The sequence below is a fragment of the Pseudophryne corroboree genome, chromosome 5, assembly GCF_028390025.1.
Source record: "Pseudophryne corroboree isolate aPseCor3 chromosome 5, aPseCor3.hap2, whole genome shotgun sequence".
In the NCBI taxonomy this organism is placed as follows: domain Eukaryota; kingdom Metazoa; phylum Chordata; class Amphibia; order Anura; family Myobatrachidae; genus Pseudophryne; species Pseudophryne corroboree.
Window position 1 is genome coordinate 566,746,182 of NC_086448.1, and position 12,529 is coordinate 566,758,710.

General features: G+C 42.1%; 1 protein-coding gene across 1 annotated transcript in view; it reads right to left on the minus strand.

The window, feature by feature from the left end:
- CTDP1 (CTD phosphatase subunit 1) overlaps positions 1-12,529 on the minus strand; it is a 469,717-nt gene that overhangs the window by 116,816 nt on the left and 340,372 nt on the right. The window contains exons 10-11 of the mRNA XM_063923302.1: positions 9,511-9,741; positions 938-1,106 (exon numbers count right to left, since the gene is read on the minus strand). Of these exons, the coding sequence (XP_063779372.1) occupies positions 938-1,106; positions 9,511-9,741 (400 nt within the window). The remainder of the gene's footprint in view (positions 1-937; positions 1,107-9,510; positions 9,742-12,529) is intronic.

Below are 12,529 nucleotides of genomic sequence, written 5' to 3' on the forward strand. Positions count from 1 at the left end.
TTCGTTCGCAATTTTGATAAGCTAAGATTCACTCCCAGTAGGCGGCGGCTTAGCGTGTGCAATGCTGCTAAAAGCAGCTTGCGAGCGAACAACTCGGAATGAGGGCCACTATTTCATCATCTAGTTAATTCCTTATGTTTTGGAGGTTGATCATGACTAATTTCCTTTGGGATACAATCCACACACATTTTCCTTTGGGATACAATCCACACACATCTACCTTATAATTATTAGGTACTGTACATCTTTTTTTTTTTTACACACTCCACAAACAAGATGGTGCGTCTTGCAGTTTTTTTCCCACTTCCACAGACTCAGGAAGAGTACTAAAAAAAACTAATACAAAAAGACAACCCCTGTGTAAGTGGCTAGCCTTGAATGGGTGGACTTCAGCTGTTTGAGGACAAGCTGCCGACTCTGTTAATATTGGCAATGCATATGGCTTGTGTGTTTCCCGGCTTCTCCTCCGGCACTGTGTCTTACAAACACATCAGCTGCACATGGGCACACTTCTACAGATAAACAAGGCCTGACATACCAGGTCTGCAATTATGTAGTAGAGAACAGTCCCAGGGAGCCAGCCATGGTCGCAGTGGGCAGTCCAGAAGGAAGAGACAACAGGACGTTTACTGATGCAGCATAAGACCCCGCAACTTCCCATCTACCCTCTGCCTTGCCCAGGTGACGTAAGGGAAAGAGTCGAGGAAGAGTGATATTATATACTTTCGGAGGTTGTCATTTTTTTTTCTATCTCAGTTGAACAAAACTGTCCATGCAGTCTGAGAAAGAAATTATAATATATTGAATTAATATTTACTACTTATTTTGTTTACACATTGATTAGCAGTAAAGTAAAACACGCTGTACAACCTGACATATGAATTATTTACATTTGATTTTCAATCATCATTAATTCATATACTGTAAGTCAACTTACTTCTTTATCCATGCTCTCCAAATCCTCTTTACAAAGTGTATATAGAGGCATCGTTTCAGACATACTTGGCTGGCGTTTTCTCCGGGCTGGACCAGACTGTTCCTCATCTGCACTTGCTGTAGGCAGCTCTTCATCATCAAACATTTGTTCTTGATGAGGTTGTACAACTCTATCAAACAAAATTGATTTCTATGGTTAAAGAATATGATGTACTGTATGTGCCATCAAATTTAGCAAAGCTGCTTGTTAAACATTAAACAAATGAAATAGAATAACAAAGTAGTAGACCAATCTCATGCATCCTTAAGTGCTAAAGCAGCTTCCAAAGGATAGTAAGAAAACTTAACCTATTGCAGTGATACAGAAGCAGCCAAATTACTGATGCAAAGCACTACTCTCCACTAGGGAGGCCAATCCCGGGATCGGCGGGATCCCGGGATTTGGGCCCAAAAATGCCGGGATTTGAATCCCGGGATTGGAGCCTCCAATCCCGGGATTAGAGTGCGCATGCACAGTTTTGCCGGACAGCGCTGAGCACTATAGCACAGCGCTGCCCGGCTGTCAGCGATGTAGTTACATCAGCTATGGACACACACACACACTGACCGTGCTGGCGGCATATCAAATGTAGCGCCGGCCGACAGCCAATCAGAGCTGGCAGACCGGCAGCCAATCAGGGAAGCGGCAGCAGCCGCGACCCCTGATTGGCTGCCGGACTGCCAGTTCTGACGGGCAACGCTACGTTTGAAATGCTGCCAGCGCGGTCAGTGTGTGTGTGTCCATGGCTGGTGCCCGCGGCCCGCCTAATTAGTAAGTGTTTATCTTATTGCTACCTACACCCACACTCCCTCACTGCTCCAGACATCCTCCCTCTCTGCTCCGGACATCCTCCCTGCTCGCTACACCCACCGTCACCTTCCCTTTCTGTACCTTACATGCTCACTGCACACCCACCCTCCCACTGCTCCCTACACCCACTCTCCTGCTGCTCCCTACACCCACCCTCCCGCTGCTCCCTACACCCACCCTCCCGCTGCTCCCTACACTCACTCTCCCGCTGCTGCCTACACCCACCCTCCCTTCCTGTTCCTTACATGCTCCCTACACCCACCCTCCCTTGCTCCCTACATCCACCCTGCCTTGCTGCCCCCCACATATACTTTCCCTGCTCCCTACACTGATCCCTACTGTAATCCCGGGATTGAGCATTTTCCAATCCCGAATCCCGGGACTGAAAAAATGCCCCGGGATTGGCCTCCTTACTCTCCACCCAAACCATTTGACAGGTGAGAACTCCCAAATGAGTACAGAGGGAGGATGTAGTTGATATCCCGGCGTAAGGTATTCCGGCGGTCAGAATACTGGCACCGAAATCCCGACAGCTGTCAGAATGCTGATCCCAGAATCCCAAACGCAAGTATTCCAGTAGGGTTAGGGTTATGCTGTGGTGGGAGGGTTAGGGCTAGTAGTGTTCACTCTAGGATTTTTTTAGGGCAGGGTGCTGAGCATTGAAGAGGGCACATTTTTATTTTGAAGGGCACATTTTTCATGTGACGCTTTGCGCACAAAGCATAGCGCATATGTTTATAGTTTTTGTACATACTTTTTGCCCTTAGTAATCATATACCCATGCATACATATAAGACACCTAACATCTGTACTGAGAAACATACTGTATATGTCCAGTCTTCTTGAAAGATTGGCTATAGCATATACATAAGTAGATAATTATACATTTATTTTCCAGTGCTGAAGTGGTAATAATCCGTATGCGTTATAAAACAGAAAAGTTAAACAATGGGTTAAAATATATAGGAAAAAAATAAGTCTGTTCTACTAGGGAAACACTGTAAGCAGTACATGCTCACTGCTTACCCTGTTCTTTCCCTCTTTATCAGAGTGCTGTTATTTATAGTGCCTCCTCTGCCATCCAGTTGGCTAAGGATAGAAATTGTGTTCCCATTTCAAAGGTGGGCAAGGAGTAGACGACAACATTGTAACATGCACACTGACTGTTACATTCTGTATACAAGGGGGCGATTTACGGTCCTGCAGGGTGCACTGAAAAAGGGCAGGGCGCTTTTTCACATTTCAAAAATGGGCAGGGTGCAGCACCCTGCTGAAACAGCCTAGAAGGAACACTAGCTAGGCTGCGGTGAGGGAGGGTTAGGGTTACTGTGCTCCGGGCGCCCCTGTCGGGATTTCAGACTGTCAGGATGCCGGTGTCGATATACTGACTGCCAGAATCCAATACCCAACCCGTATAGAGATAAGTCTCTGTGATATAATAGCCTACATGCAGATATGTACAGAAAATAGATGATGTCATAAGATATTTATCAACAATAATGCATGCCTATCAACTTTGAAGACCTATCATATCGTCCTCTTATTACACGAGTCATATACAGCAGCACTTACCTATGTGTTTATGATCATAACTTGCTTATTGGTAAGGGTTTTTTAGGTTTTTTTTTTAAACTTGCCCACTGTTCCAAATATACTCAGGTTTTAAGTGATAAACTCAGCCAAGCAAATCATTTTTTTTTAAGCTTAGAAAGATGTTAATTGTTTGCAGATCCATCTTGGAATCATATCGGAAAATGGCCTTTTCAGTTTTAGTTAAAAGTTTACTTGTTGTTAACAACAAAATTTACACTTTATACATTGATTTTCCTGTGAATTTAAGATATTTGAAATGGGAGGTGTGACTAGGGCTGGGCACTTTGTTGTATTCAATCTTCATATGCTTCTTTTTCAGAATTGTCCTTCGATTTGAAGTGGGCAGGGATAAAACAAAGTGTGGTCAATAGGATCATCAGGATTCTCAGGGCTTCAGCATTTCAGGATACGTGTAGATTGTCTAGAATTCAGTGTACTGTCACGTCATGATTTTAGGTTAGGGAGACAGAGCTACATTCGTCAGGCAGTGTCATTATTATTGCTAACAGATATTTATATAGCACATTCTTATTCCTGAGCGCTGTACAGATAATATTTGGTCATTTACATCAGTCCCTGGCACAGTGGAACTTACAGTCTATGTGCCCAGGCTCTGCTAACATAACCAGCTCTTGCTGTCTCTCACTTCTCTGGTGCTGCCATATATAAACACACACACTAGGGTTAATTTTTGTCAGGAGCCAATTAACCTAGCAGCATGTTTTTGGATTGTTGGGAGGATATTGGAGTACCAGGAGTAAACCTACATAAGCACAGGGAGAATATACAAACTACATGCAGTTAGGGCTGTGGGAGGAACACATATCACAGTGCTGTAAGGTCATTACACCAACCGTGCTGATAAGAGAAGGGGAATTGAACAGTAACACCCAGACAGATGCGAGGGGTATGCCATACTGGTTTAGTATCACACATAATAACTCTGTTTACAAACGGACATGATTTTATTCATTTTGCATAGAAATAAATACTTGAGAAAATAAATGGTTTGCAATTTGTAATGCTGCACAAGCCTTTTGCAGTAAGTGACACTAAAGCATAAAGAACATTTGTGTCTATGAACACTACCTCCGAATAAAGCACAAGTGTGGCTACACACATATTGCCTGGTCTCCATTGCATAAATACCTTTCAGGAACTTTAAGGCCTACACCAACTCGCATGTTTCTATTTTGCAAAATACCAACTAAAAAAAAAATAACTTACATGTATACACTTCATTTTATACAGAGGTACATTTCATGCTTTTTATTTTATTTTATGCAGATTTAAAGTACTGCTTTATATGTTTACATTACACTGATGCAGAAATGAAACTTCATAAACATTTTGTCACCTATTTACTAATTGGTAAGTGTAGTTGAGCTGACAAACTTAAGGGCCCTACACACTGGTAGATTACACTGAAAGATATGAATGATATCTCGTTCATTAATGAATGAGATATCATTCATATCTTTCAGTGTGTATGCACCAACGATGAACGATCCCCGGCCCCGCGCTCGTTCATCGTTGGTGCCGGCTCGTTTATGCCTGAGAGCCAATATGGACAATATCATCCATATTAGCATGCAGGGCTACGGGGTCAGGTGACGGGGTGAGTGAAGAAACTTTACCCCCGTCGGGTCATCCGTCGGCCGTATCAGCCGTTGGGCACCTCGGCGGCCAATCGAACAGTGCGTAGGGCCCATTACTGTACAGAAAAGTATTGGTTGCCAACTATGTATTTATTTTATGAAATATTTATCTTGGCCCCAATGTGTCAGAGTGCTACAACATGTAGTCTACAACAGAATGCTAAACGTATCTGCCAACTAGAGCACCCTAACAGTAATTTCTAGGGGGACACTTTGGCTTTCAGTCACCGGCTGCAAACCTCTGACAGGATGAAACCGCACTCCTGTAATCGTCCAAAGGTGTTTTCCACTTTAAGTTTGCATTCTAACAAATCTCTTGCATTAATTATATAAAAGAGCAGCCTGTGTGCGACACCGCTCCCCACCCCCACGTGTTACCCTTGACAAGGTCTTAGCACAGACTTATAGAACGACCCTTGTTGGTCATCTTTCATATGGCTTAGGTCTCTGGAGTAGGAGATAACAGATGTACAGTAGAAACTGCAAATGAAAGAGGAGAGTACAGTCCCAGGAAAACTCCCTGAATGCAATAAATGAAGGGACTTTTAACCACACAAAGACGCAAAACAAAATCTGTTTGGCTAATATTGGAAAGACCATATTTATCTTGTGAATCAGTCTTCATAGATGCCGGCTTTGTCTCTCCATACTTGAAACTGTGCTGTCTCTATCTCAATACTAACCATTGTGATGCAGTTGGCACACTGCAGTTGGGATCCTCCAACATTAGGATGTTGTGGCAGGGATTTGAAACACTATTATAGGATGCAGAAGCAGCAGAGGACAGCAAGCTTCTGTTGTCAATTTGTTATTTCTACAGGTACTGTTCTATAGCTTACTTAATCTTGGCTGTCATTCATACACAATGCATAAACGGGCTTTAAGCATAGCTGATCTTAAAAATGAAAAGAAAAGAAAAAACAATACCGACAAAAAGTAGCTATTTCCTTAATAGGATTTATTTGTCACTGGCACTTTCATTCTATATGCATACATGACAATATTCTACCCTTCTGTCATATGTGCAGAGTGGATGGGTGTGATTCCGGCAATGCCCCTAACTATTATTTCATGAATGGATCTGTCCTGACAGCAGTACGATCCACATCTGATGAATAAGCCAGCAACACATGAAACACGTTACATTGATGGAACCTGCAACACACCACTGTGAAATGTTTTCTGCTCAATCACTTTGATTATGTATTAATAAGAATTTTGCTTTGTTGAAACAGACTCATTTCCCTTCATCTTTGACTTGAAAGTCTCATTGGAAACATTAAGCAATAAAGGACCCTACACTTTATACTTGGACTATTTCGTTTTCTAGTTTACCTGTGTCCTCGAGATAAATTTTGCTTCTTGTATAATCTACAAACAAAAGCTAAAAATATTTAAAATGTATTCACACTGTATTCTAATGAGCCAACATATTATTGAGAAGTTTCCTTTACTATTGAGTAATGCAATGAAATATTGCATGTTTTACTACGGAATTGGTTCTGGTGCTGCCCATTTTTAAGTGAAATTGGTGAGCATAATTTAAAACCTGGATGACAGGTGCTTTTTGGACATTCGTGTAATTAATTCATCAAGGCAAACTGCATTAATTAGACTATGTCCGTGATTTATCAAGCCTTGGAGAGTGATAAATAACATGGTGATAAAGGGGGTCATTCCGACCCGATTGCATGCTGCACTTCTACGCAGCCGTGCGATCGGGTCGGAAATGCGCATGCGCGGTGGGCGCATTGAGCAGGCACGTCTTTGGCCGGCAGAGGCGGCCGCAAGAAGATGGACAGGAGGAAGGCATTCTGGGGCTTCAACTGACCGTTTTCTGGGAGTGGTGCGGCGAATGCAGGCGTGTCCAGGCGTTTGGAGGGCAGATGTCCGACGTCAATTCCGGGACCTGCATCGCTGGATCGATCGCACAGGGTAAGTAACTCTTACCCTGATCTACTGCTACACAAAACTTTTTTTTGCATAGCAGGGCTGCACAAGCCTTCGCAGCCTTGATATGTAAAAAAAAGCCCTCCCCATTAGGCGCCGTCTAGTTGATCGCACGGGCAGCAAAAAGTTGCTACGTGCGATCAACTCGGAATGACCTCCCATAGTACCAACCAATCAGCTCCTAACTGCCATGTTACAGGCTGTGTTTGAAAAATTACAGTTAGGAGCTGATTAGTTGATACTTTAGCACAGTGCAATATATCACTCTCCAGGGCTTGATAAATCTGGGCCTAAGTCTGGAAAAAGATACATTTATTTATTAGGACTTGTTTAACACTGATTTGGAACTGCACAGTAGGTAGGATGTGAAACTTTCATACTGACAAATGGCAGTGTCTGTGGACAGGAGAGGCCTTTTAGTGGTTGGTTTGACAGGAGAAGTTTAGACAGATGCAGGAAAGGAAAGCAATTTTGTCTATCAGTATTTATAAAGCCTATATAGGAGATGTGATCAGAAAGGGTTATTACTTCCTGAAAATTAGTGGAAGCAAACCAAAATGATAATTACTATATTTTATCAAATTAAAATGAACAGTCTGTAGATGACTCATGTGAGTGCAAAATGATTTAAGATCCACCATTTCAATACTTTGCAATATTGTGATCATCATGGCATGTCAAATAATGTATGCTATTCACTCATTTAACTAGGGAAACTTTATTACAGGATGCAGAGTGGTCCATCCCTGGCTAAACTGGTTCATTAATATAGCCGAATTACTGAAACAAATCAGTCTCACCATAAAATTAAACCTCATTCTCATCAGAGATGCCCAATTATTTATTCACCATGTTTCACAAACTGTTAATATTAAGGAACCATAAATGCAGAAACGTATAATGCTTAATACAAACAAATGGGCACATGAACCTGAACAGTAGACCTATGCAGGGAATAAAAGAGCTGTATAATATTTGTGACGTAGGGCAAGTTCCACCACAAGCCACCTGTTCTACAATGAGCCTGACTGGTAAGCAACTGTTCCTTCCTGCGACTCGGGTACGGTCTGACAGACAATAAAAAAAACACATGCACATACTGCCCATATTCATTTACTGCATTCTTATGCCCTATTTCTGCCACATCTTCTGGTACTTGGTGCAATAGGTAAAACTCTGCTCTGAAATTAATTCTAATAAGGAGGTTGTCAAATTAATTCAATATTAAAAGTTTTTACTCAAATAATATGAACCAACTGGTGGTTGTCCCTGGTGTTGCCTGGGTATTGTTAATGCTCTATTTCCTCCTGTATGTCTATTTGCCTGTAACTGCTCCATCGACCTCTTTCTTGCATGCCCACCTCAGAAACTTAACTATACCTCCAGTATTCCTCCACAGTCCCATCATTTTTAGATGATGCTCTGTCTCTGTCCAATCACCAGTGAAGAGTCCTCAGCTGGGTGGGTACAGACGTGCGCACTCAACCTGATAACTCCCCGCTGGATGGAGGCACGCACACCACGCATGTAAGGTCAGATATGACATGAACACGCAATTAACTCATTTTAAATAGCACTCGTCTTTTTTTTTATTAATTGGTGCTTTTAAAAAATGTAAAAAAAGTTGTTTACTTCAACAAACCTTCTATGAATGTTCGTCCCACTTAAAATTAACAGGATAAAAATCAGACACCAATCTAAATGTCTTTTGTCCAAATACCAGACAATGTTGGTAGATCAGCTACTCCAAACAAAGGAGTCGCATAATACAAAAGTGATATCATCATAGAAATAGTCCACAGGGACAATACTGTAAGTACACATCGCCATCCAACATGTTGATGAGATTCAAATAGATTAAAGCATCATAACAGAGAAGAGGATTAGCTTGTAAATGTCATGATAGCCAAGAGTATCACTTTGGTCACCTGTTTATAGCACTAGATCCTTGTACTGGGTTTTTATTACGGTTAATTGCTATTATGATTTGGGTTAGCGCCAACATTGTAATCTCTACGCGCTGTCCACTTTTCTCACACAATGTGCTTGGGTGGTTTATTTTATCTAGGATTCCTCCTACAGCTTTTGGTGATTTCATTTCATGTAACATTAGGAGGATTGAAGCAAGGCTAATTTACCAGATCTAGGGACAACATGAATAAGAACACTGTTGTATGTGCCTGTTTGGCATGAATTCGAATTACAATTTTGGAGAAGGACTTCAGCCACCTTATCTCAATTTCTAAAAGACATTCATTCTCCCAGCTTTCATTGTTGAGCTTTGTTTCCCTACAGCACAAATAGGCAGTCACGTAGGTCCTTACGCAGCATTCTACACAAATAGCACACACTTGAAATCATCTCTATTTTTATTTATTTCAACATTTTGAGCTAACAAAAATACACAAATCATACATTGAAAATACAGTATGACAAAATGTAAATTTTCATATTATGAAGAACATCTTAAGAAAGAAAGGCCGTTATATGTTAAAAGTGGTCTTGTACTAGTGTTTCATGTACCTGAAGGACGAGTGCTCTCCATGTACAGCTAAGCTCAGAGGGTGACAAGGTGCTTGAATATATGGCGACTGACTGGAGTCCTGGGATCCTTTCCGGATGAGTTTTCCGGTGACCGAGTCATACAGCCGTACTTCTGGACCTGGTTGCGTCTTCGGGTGAATAGGTGTAGGATGAAAGAGTGGAGTTTGAAAAGCACTCTGTATCTCTGGAAAGCTGGTGGGGCTATTTGTCCTATTGGAGCAAATTACATATATTAAAGCTATATTTATAGAAACGAAAAAAACAAAAATTATGAAAATGTATATTTCAACTGTTTTAATGCAAACTGCTGTAAGACTGCAAAGTGTGGCATAGCTGTCCCCCTACAGTCTGCAATAATGAACTCCAGCTTGGCCCTAGAGCTACTCTGTGGGTTAAGAAACAACACAGCTTCCGTCATATGAGCACTGTATGAAAATTCGTAATGAATACAGGATGTGGTTCAGATGTGAATTACTAAAGTACTATCCGTGAAATAAGATTACCAACAATCATTTGTCAATATCTTCTAATATGAGGCAATCTTCACCTGCCTCCTTTTCCCGTGCATGTGAAATGTTCTACGCTGAGTGGAATGTGAAGCTGTACAATGAATATTAATCTGTTATTAAACAATGAGTGCCAACAGAGTGGAATATGAATGGCACCTTATACAGAGTGGACAACAGTAATAACACCTAAGATGACGGACGCAACACTTTTAAACATATTAAATCTCCATATGAAGGTGCACATATATCAAAAGGTGACACGCTGTGTGTGCCTGCTGGTGAAAGGGATGGTCGTCACTTCATTCTAAATAACTGGATTACTCTACTATTGCCTTCAATATCCTATCTCAATTTTGCTTGGCGAGCCCACTTATTAAGTATCACTTGTAAAGTACTGCGGTAGTGCTTGCAAGTATTGTTAGCACTGCCGGGAAAGCAGAGTACGCATAACCATTTCAGGTACCTTTTATTTATCTGTGCCAAAGACTGGTTTTAAGTATCTTTCCTTTTATTTATTTTATATATCATCATGATAAAAAGCTTAGAGAGAAAAAAAACACTACACTAAATTACATGTTAAGAAGTACCGTAGGATAAATAAGTCACTGAATCCCAGAAGACTGCTATTTTACCAACCTATAAAAAGAAGAAAAATCTAAACCTATGGACTGGATAAAAATTGGCACACACACTATTTATAAAAAATAGGATTTTAATTACCTACTGGAAAATCTTTTTCTCGTAGTCCGTAGAGGATACTGGGGTCCACAATAGAACCATGGGGTATAGACGGGTCCACTAGGAGCCTTGGGCACTTTAAGAAATCAATTGTGTGCACTGGCTCCTCCCTCTATGCCCCTCCTACCAGACTCAGTCTAGAAACTGTGCCCGAGGAGACGGACATATCCTGAGGAAGGATGTAAAAGAACAGTGGTGAAATTCGAACCAGCACACACAAAAAAAAATCGGAAAGCCATGCTAACCAAACTTGAACAGGAGCAGTAACAGCTGAACCAACAACATTACTTAACTAAGTAACAGTGCAATAAACACAAAGCACTGGGCGGGCGCTCAGTATACTTTACGGACTACGAGAAAAGAATTTACCGGTAGGTAATTAAGATCATATTTTCTCTTACGTCCTAGAGGATACTGGGGTCCACATTAGTACCATTGGGATGAACCAAGGCTTCCAAACCGGGTGGGAGAGTGCTGAGGTTCCTGCAGAACTGATTGGCCTCTGAGGACCTTCAGTTTGGTCAAAGTATCGAACTTGTAGAACTTAGCAAACGTGTTCGGACCTGACCAAGTAGCTGTTCGGGAGAGCTGCAAAGCAGAGACACCCCGGGCAGCCACCCAGAAAGAACCAACCGATCTAGTTGATTGGGCCTGTACTTCAGGAACCGGCAATCCTGCCGTAGAATAAGCCTGCTGGATAGTACACCTAATCCAGCGAGCAATAGACTGCTTGGAAGCAGGACACCCAACTTTTTTGGGATCATAGAGAACAAACAACGAGTCAGATTTCCTGTGACAGGCTGTCCGTTTTACATAGATCTTCAAAGCCCTCACATCCAAGGATTTTGAGGTAGCAGAGGTGTCTGTAAACACCGGAACCACAATAGGTTGGTTGATATGAAACGCAGACACCACCTTAGGAAGAAATTGCTGACGCGTTCTGAGTTCAGCTCTATCTTCATGGAAAATCAAATAGGGGTTCTTGTGAGACAATGCCTCCAGTTCAGAAACACGCCTTGCAGAAGCCAAGGCCAACAGTGTAACGGTCTTCCATGTAAGAAACTTTACGTCAACCTCCTGTAAAGGCTCAAACCAATCCAATCATAAGGAACTGCAACACCACGTTAAGATCCCAAGGTGCCGTGGGAGGCACAAAGGGTGGTTGGATGTGCAGAAACACCTTTAAGAACGTCTGAACCTCAGGGAGGGAAGCCAATTGTTTCTGGAATAAAATGGATAAGGCCAAAACCTGGACCTTCAAGGAGCCCAGACGGAAGCCCACATCCACAACTGACTGCAGAAAAAGGAGAAAACGTCCCAGCTGAAATTCCATTGCAGGAAATTTCCTGTTTTCACACCACGAGTCATATTTTTTCCAAATACGGTGGTAATGTTTAGACGTTACCCCTTTCCTGGCCTGGATCAGGGTTGGAATAACCTTGTCCGGAATGTCTTTTCGGGCTAAAATTTGACGCTCAACTTCCATGCCGTCAAACGCAGCCATGGTAAGTCTTGACAGACGAACGGCTCCTGTTCTAGAAGATCCTCTCGAAGAGGTAGAGGCCACGGGTCCTCTAGGAGCATCTCCAGTAGATCCACGTACCAGGCCCTCCTTGGCCAATACGGAGCAATGAGAATTGCTTGAACCTTTTCCCTTTTTATTCATTTGAGAATTTTTGGGATCAGCGGAAGAGGTGGAAACACGTAAACCATCTGGTAGACCCATGGAGTCACCAGAGCGTCCACCGCCA